Source organism: Channa argus, chromosome 14 (genome assembly GCF_033026475.1).
Source record: "Channa argus isolate prfri chromosome 14, Channa argus male v1.0, whole genome shotgun sequence".
Taxonomy (NCBI): domain Eukaryota; kingdom Metazoa; phylum Chordata; class Actinopteri; order Anabantiformes; family Channidae; genus Channa; species Channa argus.
The window spans coordinates 6,468,922-6,492,345 of record NC_090210.1 but is presented as its reverse complement, the minus strand read 5'-3'; the positions used below and the strand labels follow the sequence as shown (position 1 = coordinate 6,492,345).

Below are 23,424 nucleotides of genomic sequence, written 5' to 3'. Positions count from 1 at the left end.
TGGAACACTAAGGTGTAGATGCTTCTGCAAAAGCAGTAGAAACTGATGAGATTCGATGTTGGGAATTTGCACTCTGATCAAAAGTCAAAATGGCTAGATTGCAATTATGAACTGTTGACTTAAAATTTTTTACCCAAACTAGAGTCCTTAAATGTGATTTAAGTTTTATTTAATAAATGGTAGGGGATGAAGTATAATGAAGCATCAAAGATTTACTCCATGTAACTTGAGTAAATATGCTTTGTATTGAGCATATGTTACCTTTTAGACATACACTGAATAATGAGGCAAAATGAGGTGCACAAAGATATTTTAATGAACATTTACAAGTTAGACTGAGCATGGACCCAGGTCACCATGCTGCTGGCTGTGGAAGGTGGTGGAGCTTGGGACACATATTGATAGTGCTTACACGTACCACAGGAAGCCAAAACGCTTGTGTAATAGCTCCTCACGAGGCCGAAGGTTGAGCATTTCTTCTGAGATGGGGGTGACCCAGCGATCTGTGTGGAAGACACTCTCACCCACCTGCGGGAATTACAAGACCAGAAGCTGAATAATAAAGACACTGGCAATAACATATGTCTGGATATAACGACTATTAAGAATGATATTTCAACTACTGCTGGAGCTACTGACCAAAAAATAAATAAATAAATCAATGTAATACACAAATTTAGAGAGAACGAGATTAGATCACAGACTGTCCAAAGCTAATCAATTTAAATCGCTCATGTTTTATCTACTCAGCATATGCTGTAAAAAGATGTTTAAATATTGACATTAAAATTGGAATCAGTAGTGATTTTGACTAGGAAAACCTAATAAACTGACAACTGAGAGAAAATTCAATCTACGACAGCAAAATCGGCAGTCTTATCCCCTTATCTGCATAAAATAAAATCACTAATCCTTTTTTTTCCTCCCCCTTTTGATATGCTTCACTGATACAGCTGGTAGAGGGAGGGGGCTCGTTTAGAGCTGAAGCTGTTAATCGACTGTGTATAAGTAATTATAATAGATATCAATCGAAAGAGAGAGAGAGAGGGAGAGGAGCTGCCCCACTCTCGGTTTGATGGAGAGACAGGCAGTTGAGAAACTGCAGAAACGCTACTACTAAAACTTAATTGGTATTATTATCAGTCACTATCAGTACACTTTTTCTCACTGTCAAGCTCTGTACAGGTGAGGCAACAGTTCAACCTAACAGAAGTCTATTAATAGCATCAAATGGAATTTGTATTAACACATTATTTTGTCAATGCTGACAGCCCTAATCCACAAAACTACAGTCATTTTGGCTAATTAAATAATCGGCAGGTATATGTTATGTAAGTCATCAATTCAGAATTCATAAATTTTTTGATCATATAAATGTAGCAGATATAAAATTCTCTCTTCTGTAAAATGTTGCAGATATTGAGATAGTAATACATAAGATGTAAAAATGCTAATTAAAAAATGTTAAGAACACCTAATAAAGAAAACAGGACAGCAGAGCCACATTAGATTTTCTATGCATGACCAGTACATTACAGTGTAACCACATTAAAGACAAAACTGTTTTTCCTTACCTTCCAACCTGGAACATCCTGCATGAGGATTGCTTCCTCTTCTAAGTTTTCCCTGAGCATCCGTAATGTCCTGGCAAAAGGGAAAATCCAAAGCTTAGACAATATCTGTGGCTATCACCGCCAAACGTTGAGCCTAAATATGTGTTTTATTTTTTGTCACCTTCGGTCATGCTCCGCCTGCAGCAGGGGCATCAGAGCTATCCTAGCCTCCATCTCCTCAATCTGCAAGCGCCTACAATGCATAAAAACATACTTAATACATACATAATACACAACTTTTCACTGTGAACAAATCCAAAAGCACAATTACAAGAAATGTTCTTACCTCCTCTCTCTGTTCCATCTAAACAGCCTCCAGTAGCCAAACACAAGGAGGCCGATGCCAATGCCAAACATGCTATATCCTGTTGATTAAAGTCAGATTTTGAGTCCTATTGTATTTCACCACAGTGATTTTGAGTGAGTTCCCTGCTACATTACCAGGTCGGTGTCCCTAGTATTTTTTATCTGATAGAAAAACGAATCTACACACTTCTAAAAGGTAGCATCCTGAAATTAAGGCAGTCAACTACAGTAATATTTGTCTAGCACAACCCTATTTTATTATTTACATTATCAGGACCTTCTGGGCCATTTCATGTCTGCATAACTCTTACTGTCATACATAACAGTCAAAACTGCAAAAGGTTAATATTGTCTTTGGCTGCAGAGGATGCTGACGTCTGCAGCTAATTTCGGATAGAATTTGTACATATAAATCAAACTCACCGATGATTTCTTGAAATTGTGGACATTAGATAGCCTAACTTGTTATCTTATAGGTCGTATTCTTGGAAATAATGTAATGTTTTGAGTTTCTAATAAGTTTGGAAGAAAAAAAAAACTTACTGCAGCCTATGTTCTTAACCCTGATTTTAAACTTGTAATATCTGTAAATGCTAGTGTTATTAAGCACTCTGTGAACTGTACTTATACTTGTTTAAGATTAGCACTTAGCACTGCAGCTACAAATAATAAGCAGTAACCAAGTTAAAATTAACTAAACTTACATGCAGCATTTTTGGGATTTGAAATAAAAATCAGCATATAGCTTCACAGCACCAGCACCTCACTGTGTGTTTCACCTGTTTTGACTATTTCCTATTGTTCAGTGTTAGCACAGAACGTGATAGGTCACAGGCTAAAGTGTAAGAACAGTTCCAGACAAATAAGTTTAATTCACTGATAGTTAGGTTTTCACACAAAAACTGAGGTGTCTTTGGTTAACCGTAGCTTTTGGACTGAGGTGTATAAAGTAAAAACTAAAACATAACGGTATTTTCCATTTTGGAACACTTTGCAACACAGAATCTGCGTTAGCTAGTTAGCAACTAGTTCATTAAGAGTCCATTTACATTTGAGCATCCACTGAACCAAGGTGATACTATAAAAAGATACCGAGTTGTGTCTTCATTTGACAAGTATGAACGTATGACCCACCAAAAGTTTTAACATTTTAATCATAGCATATTAGCTTGTTTCTATTCAACGGACGCTGCATCATTAGCATTAGCTACTCATCAGTAATTGCCACAGAACCTGTGTATTTAATTTGTGTTGACTTGTGTAAGTAACAGCACCCTTTGGGGTCTATGTACCTGAAAGTCCTCGTTTTGGTAAATTTCTCTTGTAATCAAACGAGGCATAGCCTCCCAGAGGAGGCATGTCCTGCTTCACCTTGGACCCCGCCATCTTCCTCTGGCCTTCTCCAAAACACGCCAGTGACGTCACTCCCCTAGTCTTCTTCCCTCGTCCTTTTCTTAAAAGCAGCTGTGGCGCTCTAACGCCCCACCAGACCATTATTATTTTATTAAATGATTTTATTAACAAATATGCAATGATTTGTATTAAAAAAGAAAAACAGCCTTTTGTGTTTGTTTACCGTGTACTTCCACATATCAATTTTCCATTCAGGCTAAATCTTGTGTGGTGACTTATTTGCTGATATAATATTGAACGAACATGAAACTACCCCCCATCTGTAGATGGCGACCTTTCTCAGCTTTTTTTTTTTTTTTTTTTAAATCAAACTCGACCTGTAAAGACTTTAAGGTTACAATACGATTATGTCATGTTTGCTTTAGTTTTAAGTCAAAGTGGACATTGGACTAAAAAAAAATTACTTTCGTACTTAACTTATTGCTAACAATGTGTCGCTTTTTTATGTCACTTCACAGCTGCTACTGTTTCAAATCCCCTCTTGCATTTCGTTCCTCTTTCATATGGCATACCAATTTAATAATTTTATATTCTAAAATGAGGCACATGATTCGCTGTGGCGACCCCTAAAAGGCAAGGGTTTGTTTCACTCTAAAAAAAATATATATATATTAAAACAGTGAAGGTCAGAGATTATACCCAACAAACAATGCCCTCATAATACAAAAAACACCAAAAAAAAAAAAAAACTAAAACCAACCAACCATTATTTATACATACTTCTCACTAATTCACAGCTATGAAAAAAGTGTTTGAAATTTATATATTTTTTTAATATTTCTTTAGGAGCCTGGGAAAAAGTAAAACCAAATATTGTTTAACATAAGTTTGCACAATGCAATTAAGATCAGTAAGCAGAAAAAATATGCAGTACATTAAGGGGAACAAGATATAGATGACTTTGTGTATTCCAGGGTCTTGATAGATGGATGATGGTGTAGTTAAGAGATTCAGGGCTATGCAGATGCCACATATTGCATGGACTGTGGTTGAACAAGTTGAGGCAAGATCTCTGGCTCCAGTGTGGCAAATTTAGGTCCTAACGAATTTGCATTATCTCTGCAATGGCATAATACTCAAAAAATTATCTTACAATGTTGACATTTATAAAAAGAAAGTAAATTACAGATGGTAATTAAAGATGAATTAGAAACAGCACTATGCTTCTTCAGCTACGGTGCAAAATGAATAAAGGGGTTAAGGGTAGACATGCTGTTAAACAGGAAGAAAAACAGAGCTACAATAAAATCTTCATTTGTGAAAACAGTATACTGACTGAATTTTAACATCAATTTTAAAAAAAGTAATAACTTACTGTAAATACAAAAATTCAAACCTTTAACTACAGGGGTTATGTACTGAAAATTTTACAATTCTGTTATTTTGTTTTTGCTTAAAATAATGGGATATTTGTTGAATGTGAAATCTTGTGTATGACTATAACCTCTCTAGTGTCAAATGGCAGGAAGGGCTTATAAGCCCAAAACAGAGTACTTTTTTGAATTAAAGAACTGAATGCAGACAAAACCATTACTTAACTACAGCGTGTGTAGAACAGAAGTACCCAGGGGGAAGCCCTTCAAGTATTTAAAGTTTTTTTCTTTGCCTCACTCAAATCAGAATGTCTGCATAATTACCAAAAAACATCGAACCTGAAAATAAACAATACAAACTAAGAAAACTAAAACAACAATCATACAAAGGTAAGGAAGGAACATTTCTTCACTTTGAGATTGTATTTGCTTAACAGTCCTCCAGGGGATGCTGTTGGCCTTATTGGAGCTGAGGAACTTGGACAAAAACTAGTAATGAATAGAAGACTATTTTAATTATTTCCATGTGTTTGCAGTCTGCGAGATCGATGAGCGCGAGGGGATCATGTCCAGCAGGTACTCCCTCTGACGAGCGTCTACAGTGGCTGTTGTCTTGTGACCTGTCAGGCTTGGGTTTACGTAGGCCATAGTCACTCCTGTGAACATGCAACACAGCAGCAGTTCAGGGTGTGGAGAAAGCTAAAAACTGTTAGATTAACACTTTTTGAGTGAGTAAGAAAAAAACAGCATGATTCTGTGTAGCAGCAGAATTTGTAGTGACCCATGACACCATGAAACACATACACAAAGGGCAAACAGCTCCAATTTTTACTCTGAGGTGGAACAGTAAGACCCAGGAAATAATCAAAAGCCACCAAACATAGGGGCTCAAGTAGGCAGATGGAAATATTTGCAGAGGTGAAACTGGAAAGTGGGATTGCCTTCTCCGAAAACATTACCCCCTAAGTGAATTTATCTATGTTGTGTATGATTATATTGATTACACCGATTTTTAAAAGAGAAAAAGTTGAACCTAGAAAGTTCAAGGATTGCTTTTGGACCAGACAGGAATTTGAGAGACAGCTGATGTCAGGCGCCAGATTCGGGCTGGTATTATTGTGAGTCTACCTGTGTTGCTGTTGCTCTGCTTCCTCCATGCAGTGGATGAGGAAGTACCTCCGCTGATATTCCTGCTGCCGCCGATCCCACTGCTGCTCACCTTTGAACTCTGGACAGAGCGGCGGGAAACATGGGCATGCTTACCTGGCCGGCTGACCAAAGCTGCGGCCACCACTGCACTCTGCAGTTGAGAGGACGAGGAGAAGGAGTGGGGGACACCCCTCACCCCCACTGATGAGACACCATGGGACAGCTGGCCCTGGGAGCTCTGAAGAAAGTTTAAACACAGAGAGGGGGGTTGAGTTACAGTGCCTTTGACTGGACAACTGTTGCTCTTAACAAAACCAAATGCAGCCTAACAAGACAGATGTCAACCTGCTTGATGGAGTGGTGGTGAATGATGTTGGCTCCTTGGTTGGCCTGGTGGTGGTGCTGGTGGGAGGATGCTCTGACCTGAGCCTGCTTCAGATGTCCTCCTTTCATCAATGAAGATGAAGAGGATGAGGAGCTACTGTGGGAGATTGATGAGGACGTCTGCTGAATGATTCGCTGATCTATTTCCTGTTCTTGTTGCAATGCTTTGACAAAAGCTGCTTTCAGCCTATTGGTATGCTCAGTTTTCAAAGCCTTTTTCTGATTGGATGACATACAGTCTTCACAGAGCACAGCCCCGCCTTTAGTCTTGTCTTGCCTCCAGCGGCAGGTGAAGTCAGTGTTGCACTGAGTGCAGATAAAGGGGTCTCTGACAAAAGGCTTGGACAGTGGTAAACCTGTTTTTCCTGGATAGAGAGACACAGCAAACCCAGAGACTCATCAAGTCCACAGACGTGTTTTATGGCATTAAAGAAGTAATTATGTACAAACAGGTACAATCAGGCAGATGTAGATTTAAATTCAAGAATACTGATAAATGTGATTCATAATATGCCCCTCACAATTTAGCCTTTAGTGATAATTTCAAAGACTGCAGCAGTTCACACCCAAAGATATTCAATTTACCATTATATGCATGGAACAGCCGCAAAGCCCCACAGTATAAAAGCTGAAACTACACAATGTTTACATAATTTCTTTTTGTGAAAAATGCCAAAGAATTAAGTAAATAATAAGTAATACAACTTAGCCTACGATTCTGCTGGTGGACTACATCATATTCTGTATGCAAACGAAAACCATAAAAAAACCCACCTCTGTGGATAGTATCTAGTAGGTTCTGAACCACCTCTTCCAGTCCCACTAAGTAGATGAACTCATTATTGGCTGCTGAGGGCAGGAAATTAAATTCTGGCGCAGGGGGCTTAGGTGGGGGAATCTCCAGCAGAGTCTTCTCCAGTTGTTTTCGCAGGGCAAGTTTAGCTGCAGCTTGGCGGCTGGCTGGAGAGTCATTTACACTAACCACAGACACGCTGCTTCCTGAGGAGGAGCCCTTCAAACTGGATGGTGAAGCCTTTAGAAACAAATTAAGACAGGACCAAACAAGAAAGGTGTAAACATCCAGTCAAGACCAGAACAATACAAAGTTACCAAAGGGCTGCTAGTGTTAACTGCAAGGTGTTTAATAATTACTACAGTAAGTAACTCCTGCCAGCAGCCATTATTGTGCAATGACAGTAATCTGTCAGGAGAGGAAAGAAAAGTTTCACCTTGCAATAAGACAGACCACTCATCTAGAGTCTTATTCCACAGGTATAAAACATGTGTCTGACCCTTTAAATTATTTTAAAGGGACAGTCATTGACTGCTTGTATTTAACTACAACATTTATGCTGCTACTTACTAAGCTCGACTAACGTTAAGCCGCACTACACAGCTGACATTACGTTCAATTTCTCCCCGTCAGTTCTCCGAAACAACTTTGTTCCTGGTAACTGTGACATGTTTACACTAGAGTCAGTCAAGGACTCAGACAGATATTGTTTTAAGTAGCTGCAAATAAAATGATTAACTGTAGTTAATCACATGGTGACCAATGTCACACATTTTAAGACTGCGAAATCTACGTGACCATTAGCTAATGTTACGTTGCCTAATACAATGAAAACAATACAAAATGTTCTTTTTTCTGTGACCCCTTCTTCACACCTAGCTGCCAAGTATTTGCTGTATCCTGCTAAATCAATTAACCTTACTGCATCGGGACTGTGGCTTGCAGCTAGTCTCCTGTTGGTTCGTTGTTAGGCGGATGTTTTTTGTTATGATTTAAAGTTATCATTTCATACTTCCTCTACATATTTGTCACTAATCAATACTGCATAATCTGCAACTATTACTTTTGAAATAGCATCTTCACATTCATGATAAAAAAAAAAAAGTTTTCATCACTGCAATTGAAATACAATAATGCTTTTTATATTTTCTCAAGCTGAGCACCAACACTTTTAACTGTATGCAAGTAAATACTGGCAAAGTACCAATACTTCTATGGGATGTTTTGAAATATAGAAATATCTTTTGTGTAATAATGACGTGTTTGATGTGTTTTTCAAGTGTACCACTACTTACTATTTCTTATTCTTATTATTATTTATTCTCCCTCATTAAAATCCACAATCTGTAATTATGTAAATATAATAAGTATTGCAAGATATTTGCCACCTAATGGAAATGTGAATGATCACTGTATGTTTACTGGAGTTTTCAAGTCACCACATAACCATATATTTTTAAGTTACACAGAGAAACATTCCAAATACAAGAGATGAATATGAAAACAACTGCATCACTGTGCACAATGAAGGTCACTGCCTTGGATGGGAAAGTGTTTTTGAGGTTCTTTCTTTCCTTTTCTTTCCTTTTCTTTTCTTTTCTTTTCTTTTCTTTCTTAACTTGGAAGAACCTATGAGATACTGACCAGTGCATTACCACTACTGCCAATTCTGATGAGGCCTGGCTGGACTATGCCTCTCTGTCCCTGGACTGCAGGGGCTGAGGTCCTGGGGCCCAACAGCAGCGGAGGGGGTCCTGAACCTGAGCCTCCGGATGCCGCCAACTGCTGCTGATGCTGCTGTTGGCGAAGAGCCTGGATCTGCTGTGGAGATACAGAGATGGGCTAACCAGGAAAATAAAAGGGACAACACAGAGGGACAAACAGGTAGTGGAGGACAAGGGTTGGACATCATAAAGCACCAAAGCAAAGGGCACACACAAAGAGAGAGGGGTGCAAAGAAAGATCATAAGTCTTACTTTAGTCTAAGTTTAAGTGTAATTATTTCCTTGGACTTTGATTAGGAGAGTAAAGCATAGCAAGACTGACTGCATCTGGCTATTATTGCCCTGACAAAAAAAAAAAAATTAATAAAAGATGGTTAGATTTATAAATGTTGGAACAATGATAGTTTTTTTTTAGCATTTGGCCTCTGTACACTAGCGCAATGAATGTGAAATGAAACACTCAAGATGTGAACAAAGTGTTTCAGCTTTAATTTAAAGAATTTGACTAAAGTGTGGCATTAACTATTGAGGAATTAAAGCCATTTTTATACACACCCTCATTTTTGGTTGCTTATTCATTTTTTTATATAATGAACATAAATATTAACCTAATTGATGCCTCTAATACTTTGAGGAAATTCAGTTGCAGTCAATGTTTGGTCATGTTTTCTCCCTCGAGATGCTTTGCCAGTCATCCATGTCTTATGTGAGTGAAAAGCTGCTCTACTGGATTGAGATTGGGTGACGGACCAGGCCAGAAAAGAATATTTCATTTCTTAGCCATGAGAAACTCTTGGGTAGCTTTCACTGTGTATTTCTGGTCATTATCCATCTGCAATATGAAGCGACATCCTATCAGTTTTGCAGCATTTTGCTGACTCTGAGCAAAGAGTGTGTACACTTCAGAATTCATTTTGCTTCTTTTATCAGCATTCAGATGATCAATAAACACCAGTGGCCCAGTTCCACTGGCAGCCATATATTCTCATGCCATAACACTGCCTCCACCATGTATGAATAAGCAGTTTTTGTTTTTCGGTGTTTTTGGCAAAGTCTTATCTGGACGTTCAGCTCTTGAGCATTACCAGTTGCATACACCTTGTGGTGAAGCCTTTGTATTTTATCCATATAGCCATCTTTCGAATGTAGACTTTGACAATGATATGCCTTCCCCCTCAAGAGTCTTCTTGACTTGGATAGATGTTGTGAAAGGTTCATCTTATCTGCGGTCATCCACTTTAGTTGTCTTCCCGGCCTTCTGCTGTTGCTAAGCTGCCAGATAATTCCTGCTTTTTAAGAATGGTTCAAACTGTTGCACTGGCCACTCTAAATGCTTTTGTTATCTCTCTGATGACTTTATTTAGTTTTCTCATCGTAATGATGGCCTCCTTCATGTGCACAGAAGCATCTCTTTGGAGCTCATGTACAGAGTTTCAGTAAACAGCTGGCCTGTATCTGCCTGACTAATAGTGAAGTAACAAGGAAACAGGCCATATATGGCCATGCAGCTGCTTGGTGGCAATTTGTTTCATTATTGCGTCTATTGTGTTTATTGTAAATGGATGTAATTCCTAAATAGTTAAGGTGTACAGATGCCAAAAAAAACTATTTGTTTCAACATTTATGAACCTAACTGCATCAATGTGTAAAATTAACATCTTTGTGTAGTGGTATTTATATTTCACCCTGACTTACCTGTGCCCCTCTGACCAGAGGTGGCATGATGATCTGGGTCCCATGTTTGGATGACACCTGCTGCCCTCCTCTAACTAGTGGTGGAGGGATGACTGTGCCTGAACTCCTGCCTGGCAAAATCTGGTCAGAGAAAACCACCATCAGAAATTGTATCAACTATAGTTGGAAGGTGATCTCTTATTGATGTGCTGCCTGAATTTCTGTGAGGTATTAGAGCATGAACCTGCTGAGAGCCTTTATTGCTTGTGATTGTTCCTCGAATTAGAGGAGGAGGAGCAGAGGAGCTGGATAAATTTGAGGGCTAAAAAATAAAATAGATGAGAGGATGATATTAAACATGAGAGTTTTTGTGTGTCTTTGTGCAGATATGGTTGAGAACTCGTACTCACCTTCTGGAGATTGTCCCTCTGTATCTGGCTCTGTCTGAGTTTCTTAAGCAGCACCAGTTTGGCCTCCTCCAATCTCAGCTCCTCCTTCAGCTGCCTAATGATGCGCTCCCTCTCTGCTGGGCTGCTCTTCTACACTCGACAGATCATAACATCACTTACACCTCTCAAGTTACAAAAGACAAAAACACCTCCCAGAAACTGAAATGTTACATATTGGAACCATGCGTCTACTAAAAGCTGTGGGACATTATTAGCTGCTCTTATCTGGAGCATCACTGAAATGGGTACAGTGTACCCAACATCATTGAGGTTAGAAATAACTTGTTCATACACAAGTCTCAACTCAACCAAGATGGTGTGTCCATGTTTAAACATTAAAAGCACTCATACCAAACACTTGGGCCATGATAGCTTGAAATGCATGATGTCTGGCTTTGTGTTTTTCTCTTACCATGAGAAGGTCTGTGTCCAGCTCTTTCAAGTGGCTCAGGCCATTCATTGGTGGACTGGGCGAGTCATTATCCGATAAGATGATGACATCATCATCTTCAGGGGATGGAGGGCGCTTCTCTCTTTTTATGCTGCAGACAAAAACAGAAATATTATATTATCATTTCAATATATTGTACACCAATTAGTCACAACATTGTGATGGAAATACTAGCATAAGTTTTTACACATGCCGACCCACTTTAAATCTACCTTATCACTGCTACTGCATATTATGCATAAAAACAAAGATCATATGAATTGTGTCAAGATTATTATAAATGTACCTTTATTACTATAAAAAACAATTACTTTAATCTGTTTTTAAACCACTAAACATTAAGAGTTTCTTTTTTACTGGATGGTTCTGAGTGATCCAGTGGGGCTGAATAGAATCAGAACATTTTTGGCTGCTAGAGGCAAAATGAAGAAGTAGAACTCGACAGGATCAAATGTAAATGTCTATTATTACGATGGTCTGATCCTCAACCACATTTATAAGTTATGACCATGATCTGCTCCACTCTGATTTAACAAGTTCAGACATATCCCCACACAGTTTAATGCTTCTCCAACAACAACATAACAATCCTAAATAGCAGGGAGGGGCAAGGTGGGACTCCAAGCCCCAGTAAAAGACTTTTAAGTCACAGCAAAACAGCTGTTTGATACAACGTATTTCCTGTTGAAACAGGATATTGTGGCTGGGCACAGCAGGCATCAGAAGCATTTGAGGGTGACCTGCATAGGGCTGAATACATCATACAGAACATGCTAAGAAAATTAAATCAAGTGGGAATGTGGATCAACCCACTCCCCACACATAACGTCTACTGCAAAGCAAGTAGTTTAGCTGCAGGCTATATGTGAGAGCAGATGACCTAGATTCTAGTGGCACATTAGAATTGAGGAACATGAGTAATGTTCCTATGTTCCTATAAAAAACAAGGGTGACCTTGTGATTACACTGATTAAGCACTTCTATGAAGCATAAGAAATTGTTAAAGTCAACACATGACAACGTGAGGCCTGTCTCTTTGAGCGGTCCTCCATGTTTGTGTGTGTGGGTGTTTGTATATTAGTCTCTCCTCAGGGCTTAGCACCATCATCACTTCCTGTGGATTAATCACTACTCTTCCAAAGAAGTCACATGACCTCAAAGTCATTATCACGTGACACCCTCACTTTTCCTCCCACCCTCCGCTCACTGTTTCTTCCACTGTGGAAACCATGGCAACAACCGGCTGGAACCGGTTTGTGACACACAGCTTCATTTTGTGTGAGGGGAGTTTTTAGGGTTCAGGTGGCAAGTGGGGGGAAAATGGAGGTAGACTAAAAAGATAAAGTTAAACATCACTCCACCCAACTCCAACTCCCATAAGTTTAAAAACACCAGAGTCATAAAATTAACTTTAAATATTTTGTGTTCTTTTTACATTCAATACAATGAATTTCCTGCATTTAAATTTTTTGTGAAAAAAAATCTAGACAAGCTTCTAGTCTTTCACAACTTCAAGTTTCCTGTTTATTCACACGTTTATTTTCTGAAGGGAGTTTACTATGGGCTGTTCCTCACCCTCTGGAGGTGCTCATGTCCACGGGCTGCTCTGCTGTCTGGACTTCCACTTTAATGGTGGCCTTCACCTCGCCCGCAGCCAGCATTCCACCGGATGCCTTTGGCTCTGACAGGCGGACCCGGCTCCGTGTATCCATTCCCGACTCTGTTCTAACCCTGCTGGCTCTGTCATTGCACTCAGTCCGAATGTCTGAGCTAGGTTCAACCACATGGTGTCTCTGGGTCCGCTCTTGATCATCCTTCGCCGACTGGGAGGCCAAGGGTGACATTAAAGGTAATGGCAACTGGTTCTGCTCTTGCTCCTTTTCATTCTCTGATCCTGTGCTAGTCCGGGACTGACTGTCCTGTGCCAATACAGGGTCCGGTTTAGGATTAGTTTGGTCCTGTGCTCTAGCTTCAGATGAGTCCAATTTAGACTTTTTGCTTTCACTGTCAGCACTGGAGGGATCTGTCGACTGGGGAGCACCCTCCCTCTCCAGTGCCCTCTTCTGGCTGCGCGTCTGGCGGACAGCCTCCTCAGACATCCCCTGCAGACAAAGGAGGAAATACCTGTATTATTTGAGCTGTTATTTAATATAATTAAAATAACATAAATTCAGTAACGTCAGAGTCATGTCTTATCTCATCACAAGACACAGCGTGTAAATCAAACTAAAATATATACAGTGGCAAGATAAATGAAGTGAAGCAATTTCTTGGATTTCTGCATAAATTGGTCATGAAATGTGATCTGATTTTCACCAAAGTCACAAATAATATACAATATTTCTAAGCAGAAAAACATTAACAGTCATGATCCTTTGTGTCTTTATTGAACACACCCATTAAACATACAAAGTGATGGTGGAAAAGGTAATGGCAACAGCGTTTTAATAACTGGTTGAACCACCTTTGGCAGCAATAACCCCAAGCAAGTGCTTCCTGTAGCTGTGGATAAGACCTGCACAATGTTCAGATGGAATTTTGGACCAATCCTCTTTACAGAATTGCTTCAGCTCAACCATATTCTTAGGACATCTGAAGATTATAGCTCTCGAGGTCATTCCACAGCATCTCTATTGGGTTGACGTCTAGGCTCTGACTGCACCAAAAGACAGATTGGCTGCTGCATCACCCAGCTTCTTGTGAACTTCAGCTTGTGGACAGCCACCCTGATGTTATCCTGTAGGATACCTTGATAAACTTGGGCATTGTAGTTGATTTATGAACAGAGATGGTAACTAACTCCAATGAAGCCTTCAAGTCTTTAGCGGTTACTCTGGGGTTGTTTTTACCTCATTGAGAATTCTGCGTTGTGCCTTTGGCTTGATCTTGGCTGGGCGCCCACTTCTATGGAGAGTAGCCACAGTACCAAATCGTCTCCATTTATAGACAATATGTCTCACTGTGGACTGATGAATATCTAAAGTCTTTGAGATTACCCTGTAACCCATTCCAGCTGCATGCAAATCAACAACTCTTGATCGGATGTCTCCTGAGATCTCTTTTTTGCGAGGCATGGCTCATATCAGCCACTGCTGCTTGTGAAAAGCACAGACACTGTTTGAGTGCTTTTATAAGTCAAGGTAGTTCTAAACCACACCTTTATTCTCATTTCATTGATTGGACTGGCTTTAGAAGCCTAGTGTTTCACTTACTTTTTCCACGATCACTTTGTATGTTTAATGGGTGTGTTCAACAAAGACATGAAAAATTTTTACTGGGTTTTATCAGCTTAGAAATATTGTTTGTTTATATAATTCGCTTTGGTGAAGATAAGATCACATTTCAGAAACGAACCTTGAATCAGCTGAAAGGGATACAGGGTGGCTAAAATGGCCCCCAGACAAACATTTACAGTCACATGACTAAGATGTTGACTCAAGTTTAACTTCAAAACATCCAATTATCCAACTTTCACTCTAAAACAAAAACCAAAAAAGAGAAAACTGAGAAAAAACCCACAGACCTCATTAAGTATTCAAGTCTGTGTGCAAAACAAAGACCTATCTGAGAATCACTTAATGACTGCAGCAGCAACAGGGTCTTTTGAAAGAGAAGTAACAACAAAAATGCAGTGAGACATCAAACAGCTGGAAGAACATGGCAACAAAAAGGATCAACGGCTTTCAGCTTGTCCCTTCAGGGGACACCACAGTGAAATGTGTTCCGCATGTTGATTTGGCATGTGTTATTTATTTATTTATTTATTTATTTTTTATGCCAGATGCCCTTCCTGCCTCAACCCTCCCATTTATTGTCTGGGCTTGGGACTGGCACCGGCACCAGGGATGCCCTGGTTGCCTGGTGGGGTGGGATTTGACCCCGTGGCCATCTGTATCCCAGCCCAATGCTCTACCACTGATCCACCAGGCCCCCCCGAAGAAGAATGTGGCAACACTGTAGTCAAATCATAAAAAAGGGACTTGGGAAATAGCTAAAATTAACTGAAGCATGATTTCTGTTAAAATATTCATAAAGACCAATGAAAGTTCTCAGTAATTTATGTATTACTCATTTCAAATACCCCATCTTTAGTGTAACAGTTCTTTCCTTTAGTCAAACACAAAGATCCATTACAGTCTGATATCTTCTCCACAACAAATTCAATCCCACCAGATGTTGACATGCCCGCAGAAGTGGATAAGGAGACATACAGCAGCTCATTCTGTCAGATGAGCATTACAGAGCTCACAGATGTGCCAGGTTATGGTACATGCAGACACACATTATCGCTGCAGTGGCTGCTCTGAATCCCTCAGTGTCAGCTCAGAAATGACAGATCCAAGGATAAGATAGACTACATGGGTCAATACATGCCTACTTAGCCTGTTTTGTTTACACCTCTGATGCATTTTCCATGTCAGTGTATATACATAGTTCCTATGTAGGACAGAGACTATATTGCTGTCTGCTGTATTCAATAACAAAAGATATGTACACTATAGGAGAATCAGCTTTTATATAAGTAATCTATTGACTTGCATTGAAGTCCCTCTTAGACACTATTGTCTGCTGGACAGAATTACACAGCATCTCTCTTACACACATAATCAGGTGTAGTCCTTACAGTTTTAGTTAGTAAAAACATGTCTATTCTAAGCAATGCTCAACATCAAAGACGTTATTCTTTAACAGCTGTGTTTCTTAGACTGTAAAACGGCTTCAGAAACTCCTTCACATTTTCAAAACACATTTTTGGATCTCGCTGAATATGACAATTTGACGAGCACTCCAACTTCACACAGCATTTGATCAGGTGTTTGGAAGTGAGACAATAGGCACGTTTTGAACATATCTCTCCAGCTCCAGATTTCCGTCTTTATTTACAGGAGAGTCTAGAGAGGCAGGAAGTAAGGGCAAAAAGGTGTGGGACTTGAAATGCGCACATGGTGCCTTCTGGCATGGTCAGATAAGTTTTTTCTTTGCCAGCAAGAACCAGCCTTTGCCTAAATGTTAGACAAAGGTAAAGATAAAAGGGAATGATCAGTCCAACTTTGAGTGTGTTAACATGTGAACTCAAATATCATCAAGTTTTATCGAGTATCCTTGTTATGTGTTGCACATGTAAACATTATATCCTAGCTTAAGAAACGTTGTCTATGGTTTTAATCTCATAGAAATCATCTGGCATGCTTACAAGTTATGCTGGTTTGTGATCTCTCACTGCCCTGCAGGAGCAATATAAACTTGTGTTTTCTAATAATCAGTCGGGACAAAAAAATACATAGCTATTTTGCTCGGGAACGGGCAAATTGCGTAGCATGTGTTTGAATTAAATGGTTAAATCAAGCAAAGCTTAGCAGTTGCAGCCTCGACTGTGCTCTTCTTTAATGGTGAACATAAGTCTGTCAGTACAGAAATAATGTTAGTGTTAAAAATCTGAAACCTTGATATTGTTATATATACACACATTGGTATAAATAGCCTGATTTATCACATTCAATCTATAAACATCACACCTACAATCAACAGGAGTTATAATGTACATGCATTTGTTGAAATTACTTTGGTGTTTATCAAATGTGTAAAAGGTAAACAAATGCAGACCCAAATGGAATGGTACAGGAGATGACCTGTGCTCAAAGTTCACAGTATGACAAACAAAACACAAAGGACATTCAGAGACGTACACTCAGATGCTTGCTGTGTACTGGACAACCATGGAAAACCAACAACACAGTTACGATGAAGGAACATTGTTACTGTTAAATGTGCATTAAATATTATGATGATAAAAAAATAATCATTTAATCTTTAACTCTAAGAGGATGCAAGCCTTTTCACTCAACTGTAGGTCACAGAATCAAGGCCCAGTCCTGCCAAGTCTGCAGAGGCCACACTACAGGAAGCAATGGTTTCGCTGGGGGAAAACGGACTACAATTAACCCTTACAACCTGGGCTACTTCTCAGTGACAGTCACTGTATACACTCCCTCCACCTCCCCTTCCTGTTTTCAGAAGGGTTATGACGCTGATGTACCTATATAAAATACTACATTTCTCAGTAGGCTAAGAAATCATCTGATAACACAGATCTGACTAAGTTTTTTTAATACGGTGACATCACTGAGACACACATGACATGACCCTTCCCAGGATTCAGTGGGACACACAAAGCACTTTTCCTAAGAACCAGTTTAAACCGGTTGGCTTGTGTGTGTGTGTGTGTGTGTGTGTGTGTGTGTGTGTGTGTGTGTGTGTGTGTGTGTGTGTGTGTCTGAGAGAGAGAGAGAGAGAGAGAGAGAGAGAGAGAGAGAAGCCAAAGCTAGTTTTAACCCTTCAGTTGCTGGAACATACGTAATATATATGGTGCGTGTTCAGGGGAGGGGGTAGGGGTTAAGATGGCATTATCAGCTATGTGGCATACAGCTGTGATCTAATGGAAGAACTTAAGACACAAGGAAAGCTACCCCACTCCCCCCAACCTTACACGGACACTGGGGGGTCGGGGGGGTCTGAATGGCTGACAGGTGTCACATTTCACCTCTATAGCCGTTTATGAATATTTTCTTTAAACCCACACACACACATGTAAGGTGGATCAAACCCCCACGACCCAAGAACTTGACATCTCACACAATGAGTGCAAAGCCTCATAAGACAACCAAAAGTGAAAGGAAAACTCAACTCAAGTCAAAATACCTGTTCATTAACAGACATTTTATGATAAAGGGCTGTATAGCATCCATTTTAATATTATTTTTATCTGCAAACATGTCTGATGAAAGCTTCATGGTTTGAGTATCACAATTATCTCCACAACAATGAAATCCAAATATATATTCAAATTAGATGAAAATCCTCAAACAGCATTTAACGACATGGGAAGACTTTATTGAACAGTAGCGACTGTGGAGACATCTTTAAGCTTGTTATATCTGGGTCCCTCTTAGTTTTCAATAAATAAAACAATAGAAATAACACATTGCTTCTTCATTATCTGTGCATTTGTCTTCCATTGTAGGTGTAAACTACGTTTTTATATGTGTAGATTGTTTGCCATGACATACATTTTCTTTATAATAATTAATAAGAGGTAATACAAACCGATCAGGCATAACATTATAGAGTCGTACTGTAGTGCATTTTAAGAAGAGGTCGTTCTAATGTTTTTGCCACTTAATAACTTTAAATAGTGTTGCCAAAACATTAGAACCATCCTTTCTTATAATGCAATACAACTCCACCACCCACTTTGACCTCAAAAATAAACACATAGTAGGAATATATATCTTTCTGATATTTTCAACCTAAAAACTGAGAAACTCTAACCTTGTTAAAGTAGAAGTCGTGGCAGTGCCACTGTACTGGATTGCACAGGTGGTTAAAACGTATGCCTGATCAGTGCAGCTTCATATGTAGTATGTAAGACTTCTTAGTCAGCAGGGTATAAATAACATTTTTACTGATAGTCTACGTGTTACCCATTTTTTGCTACTCCATAAAAGTGATAATATGACTTACTTTGCTCCATCATTGCTCTATTTGGTGAGTTGCCTTACGGGGGGATAGTTTGAAAACTCCCAAGCGTTTTTCAACTATTTATCTAATCCGACTCAATCCTCCACGTACACTTGCAACATAATTGAATCACAACGGTCACTACCAGATTATCAAATTGTACCACGCAGGCCCATGACTGTTGGAGAGTGTGGCTTACACCATTGCAGAATACACTTTCTTTAATCTGGTATCAGGTTGCAGCCACTATCAGGCACCGCTCGTCAAAATCCACAGTTTATCTACACCTGTCTGGTTTTCTGCTGTGTCTTCCCTTCCTGCCCTGAGGTGATTATTTATCTAGTCACTCATGGTGTAGATCACATCAACCATCAGTCACTCAATCATCCTTCATTCAGACTGACAGACTTGCTCTTACCCATCATCAGTGGCTCCACATGCATCTTCTCAGTATTTGACAATGACAGACTTTTACCCCATGAAAACACATTTCTACAGGGTTTCAAAAAACTGAAACTGTACAGCAGTACTACCTTTTAAAACTGCTGCACAGGCAAAATATTTTTATCTGGTTCCATCTTTCTGAGGGAACTGCCACTAACTAGTGACACAACCTGTTAAATGCTGACAATAAACACTAAAATTCAATTTGCTTTAACAAAACAATGTAACCTTAAAAGGCTTGTAATTGTAACTCCAAGAGCTGGTTGAAGCCAAAGCTAACATTTGTGGGTCCTCATTAAACATATTTGACTCTTTAATACTCTATGTGTTATAAAGCAGCTAACCGCACTGTCCACACAAAACAGGCAGAAAAAGCAAACTGCTCTATTTACATTTGATGAGGTCATGGAGGCTTGACCAAACAGCTGGCCTGTGACCCCTGCAGTCATGTGCAGCAGCTTAATATGTGGCCAGCAGATGACCCTTTCCAGAACAGTGGCTGATTACACAACGGCTCTGGATCAGTCTTGTGTTTGATCACTAGAAGTGCACTTTTTGGAAGTGGAACTTTCTGAAGTTCACAGTCTTATAATTTTAATACCATGACTATAGTAATTCTGGAGTGGAAAAAACTGTACAAACTTCTGCACTCATGATGAGTAGGTAAGTATTCTCACATTCAAAGCACACTCCTTTAGACAACCCCTTCAGCTACCTATTTATTGTTCACAGTGAAAGTTCATAAACAATGTAAGCATGCAGTGAATTGTTAAAAGGCAAATGATAGTTTACAAAGCCTTTGGTGTCATTAACAACTGAGTGTTCATTCCAGATCCTTACAAAAAAGCCATAAACTCAGAACATAAAAGCAGAAGAACCACATCACATCCATAGCCAACAAAGGGCTTTAAAGTGGCTGTAGAACTAATTAGTAAGAATGTGAAATATATATTAAGAAAACAAGAACTGCAACAATAAATGGATTAAAATTGGCATGCCTACAAAGTCCACTTTTGAAGCTAAATGAAAAAAATGTGAGGAAATGGAAGGTTTTGGACTTTAGACACTTCATCAGACAAAAGGAAAAAACATTTGAGGACGTAATCACAGTGGAAACCTGAACTACAAAAGTAAAACATCTTAGACTTAAACTTAATTATGCAATTTCCTTGATTAATTATTAAGAAATAATGAAATAATGCATTCTGTAAAATTAACCATTACAATAACTGATCTGTATAACTACTATCCATATAAAAGCCATTTATGTATTCCTCTATTCACACACTTTATTAAGAGAATACTTCAAGGCTGTACACTAGATTATTATTGTTAATGACAAAGGAGGCACAGGACTGTATAAACCATGCAGACATTATGTGGTAAGACCCCAGTGAGGCTCAATCAAAAAAACTCGAAAGTGCAGTTAAGTTGACAATTCTTAAACTATCACAGATGATGTTAACAGCAGCAGCCATTCCCTTCATAACCCCGGGTAAAATGCTGCATGGGCTTTTGTCAACATACCATCAGTTATGCAGACTTCAGTCACTTTTAATCGTTTAATAATAAAAGGATTCAAATCCAGAGGAATGTGTAAAACTGGTGTGATTGTGTGTGTGTGTGTGTGTGTGTGTGTGTGTGCGTGTGCGCGTGTCTGAGAGGAAGAGACAGTGGGAGGGTGTGTGTGTGTGTGTGTGTGTGTGTGTGTGTGTGTGTTCAGCTTTAAGAGGAGGAAGACTACGGTTGTCACACAGAGAAGTAGGAAGATTAGCTACCAGATAGCAGAACCAACACTGGTGCCACGGGGCTTTATAGCGGGCAGCAGCGTCCACCATTAATGTTACACCACCCAAACCAAAGTCAGCCCTTTAAAAACTAAACCCAGCCCACACTACATGTGCAACGAGCCGGCTTTTTTATTATTGACACCGCTTCAGAGAGCGTGTTATTAGTTAGCGAGCTAACATTAGCTAACATCGCACAAACAAAAACACGAAGCCAGTCCAGCTCGGATGCAGACACTAAATGTCTGGCCACCACCGGCTACACGGGGGCTTCAAGTCAAAGTGGAGAAACTACTCCAGCTGGGCAGCTGCTCCCCAACATGACCCACACAACCAGAACCGAGCCCGAATCGTTGACCTGGCTGTACGCCGCTGCGGGACAGCCAACGGTTCAAAACGGGGACACAAACTTTCAACCTACTGCCCTAAAAGTGAGGCTGTCTGGGGCTCACTGGGACGGTTTACCAAGGTGTCCCCTCCCGAGGAAAAAGCTCCGAGTCGGAACTCGTAAATTTCATCGACCGGCCCACGAACTGAGCTTTGCCGCTGGCGATGAAACATTGTAATCCTTACCTCGTTTCAAGACTTGCACCGCACACAATCGAGTGCAGGGATCATATTTACAACCCGGCACTGTCAGTAAAACGTAAAATAAATCAGATTTTGGCTCAGCGAGCCCCCCCTCTCCTCCCCAGTGCTCAACCTTTGGCTCTGCGGAGAAGTGTTACTTTTCAACAGCCCATCAGCTTCTTTATCGTCACAGATAGGTGGAGGAAAACCTGGCTCCTCTCGACGAGTCCGAATAAAAGGCTCCCCTCGAACCACTTACTAAAAAACTTCTGCGGCACCTCAGTCAACTTACTCGGTCGCTTTGTCGCCTGTTCTTCGCCGATGGTCGACCAAGAAGTGTTTAATCTGCAGTTAATCTCGATAAATCGTTGCTTTTTTGAAATCCAGGGGATATCCTCTTTTTTCGGCCCTCCCCACTGCCGCGTCTGTTGCCAAATAATGCGCCTCAACACACATGGAGCCGCTGCGTCCTCTTAGTGGGCATGCGCACCTCCGCATACCAGGGCGACCTGATCACATCATGTAACCACTGACCACCAAGGGCCAAAGCAGGACGACCGTGCCAGGGGCCCGGGGTTCCTCGGGTTGACCCATGTCTGTACCAGCGAGAACAAGAGAGATCCTCCTAACACACACACACACACACACACACACACTTACAGCTACACACATCATGTTACAGCCAGGACATAATAAATGTAAAGCATCACATTTGTCTCCCTGTAATAAAATACAGCACTAAAGTCGCAACGCCAAAACTCAGACCTTGGAATAACTTTATTTACCAGCCCTCGAGGACACTTAACAACTGAAGGGATACAAGTCTTATCATGAAAGAGGCAGCCAGAGACAACATGTAGAGCAATTTCACTTTGTATAGTAAGGATGGACAAACACCAGTTGCAAGATCTTGCAGCGCCAGTAGTGTATAACTGATATGCTTTACAAGTCAGCCAACAGAGTGTGACTAGATTGTTAGCAAGCAACTAGGCACAATTCAGTCTTTCATACCTCCAGATTACCTATATGTCCATTTCTTTTTGTTAATTGGATTATTTACAAGTGTAGTGTGTAGGGGAGTGTTACGAAATCAACTATTGCAGATCCTAAATTGGAATATTACATAATACTGTAATTATTTCAGTTTACATTATCCTTACATACCTCATATTTCTAAAGGGAGTTGTAATTAATCACCAATTATTAAGGCATAGTAAAATTGAAGCCATATATCTGTATTGTGCTGGACCACACTAAACCGGCATGTTGTTCCATAAATGCCAGCATCTTATTATCCCCAAACCTAAACTTTACATATACAAGCAACTTGAGATTATCTTTTACCTTCAGCTTCACAACAGGCAGCTACATCATCATTATAATTGGATCTTTAATCCAACGCTAGCATTACATTTGACTCCCTGACTTCACATTGAGATCTGAACAGCAACCTCAACAGTACATCTTCTGTATTAACTCAGAAAAAAATATTTATTTTTTAGCAGCTATCTTCAATTATCTCTCTATCTCTGAACACTGTCCTAAGCCATGAACCAAACTCAACACATAGCATTTACATTTCACAGCAGGGATTAAGCTGCTGTTTGAGTCCGATCCATACATGGAGGTCCAGAGTACACACAGCAGGGTTACTACATCAGAAGTTGCAGAATCCCTAAATGCTCCAGCTGGCTGCCTCTTTCATGACAAGACCTGTATCCCTTCAAAGTGTCCCTATGAAGTGAACAAATTGTCTCTGATCCACAAACACCCATACACATACAGTGTGTGTTTGAAATTCTGAAATCTAAGTAGGAAAGGGAGTCATCCTTAGAA

General features: G+C 39.9%; 2 protein-coding genes across 8 annotated transcripts; both read right to left on the bottom strand.

The window, feature by feature from the left end:
- Positions 1 to 293: 293 nt before the first annotated feature.
- ndufa13 (NADH:ubiquinone oxidoreductase subunit A13) lies at positions 294 to 3,370 on the bottom strand. The gene is made up of 5 exons (XM_067474821.1): positions 3,212 to 3,370; positions 1,900 to 1,978; positions 1,735 to 1,806; positions 1,575 to 1,644; positions 294 to 528 (listed from the first exon to the last, which is right to left on the bottom strand). Exons 1-5 carry the CDS (start codon positions 3,303 to 3,305, stop codon positions 409 to 411), a joined length of 435 nt encoding a protein of 144 aa, XP_067330922.1. The 5' UTR covers positions 3,306 to 3,370; the 3' UTR covers positions 294 to 408.
- A 710-nt stretch (positions 3,371 to 4,080) lies between these two features.
- Positions 4,081 to 22,098, bottom strand: LOC137098518 (transcriptional repressor p66-alpha-like). 7 transcript variants are annotated; one of them, XM_067474813.1, is made up of 11 exons: positions 21,848 to 22,098; positions 12,845 to 13,371; positions 11,231 to 11,360; positions 10,780 to 10,908; positions 10,614 to 10,691; positions 10,391 to 10,510; positions 8,616 to 8,813; positions 6,953 to 7,211; positions 6,140 to 6,543; positions 5,774 to 6,032; positions 4,081 to 5,301 (listed from the first exon to the last, which is right to left on the bottom strand). In XM_067474813.1, exons 2-11 carry the CDS (start codon positions 13,366 to 13,368, stop codon positions 5,162 to 5,164), a joined length of 2,241 nt encoding a protein of 746 aa, XP_067330914.1. In that variant the 5' UTR covers positions 13,369 to 13,371; positions 21,848 to 22,098; the 3' UTR covers positions 4,081 to 5,161. The 7 variants fall into 7 exon arrangements, with proteins under 7 accessions (XP_067330914.1, XP_067330911.1, XP_067330913.1 ...); XM_067474810.1 differs by having other exon boundaries at positions 21,881 to 22,089; XM_067474812.1 differs by lacking the exon at positions 21,848 to 22,098 and adding an exon at positions 21,592 to 21,732.
- Between the last annotated feature and the right edge of the window lie 1,326 nt (positions 22,099 to 23,424).

What these genes read in the sequence shown, in the direction of transcription:
- ndufa13 (XM_067474821.1), bottom strand. Translation starts at nt 3,305, where the DNA reads ATGGCGGGGTCCAAGGTGAAGCAGGACATGCCTCCTCTGGGAGGCTAT. An exon ending in ACCAAAACGAGGACTTTCAG is followed by an intron (nt 1,979 to 3,211) that starts GTACATAGACCC and finishes TTTAATCAACAG; the next exon opens with GATATAGCATGTTTGGCATT. An exon ending in AGGATGTTCCAGGTTGGAAG is followed by an intron (nt 529 to 1,574) that starts GTAAGGAAAAAC and finishes TAATTCCCGCAG; the next exon opens with GTGGGTGAGAGTGTCTTCCA.
- LOC137098518 (XM_067474813.1), bottom strand. Translation starts at nt 13,368, where the DNA reads ATGTCTGAGGAGGCTGTCCGCCAGACGCGCAGCCAGAAGAGGGCACTG. An exon ending in TGGACACAGACCTTCTCATG is followed by an intron (nt 10,909 to 11,230) that starts GTAAGAGAAAAA and finishes TGTCGAGTGTAG; the next exon opens with AAGAGCAGCCCAGCAGAGAG. An exon ending in ACTAGATACTATCCACAGAG is followed by an intron (nt 6,544 to 6,952) that starts GTGGGTTTTTTT and finishes CTCTCTATCCAG; the next exon opens with GAAAAACAGGTTTACCACTG.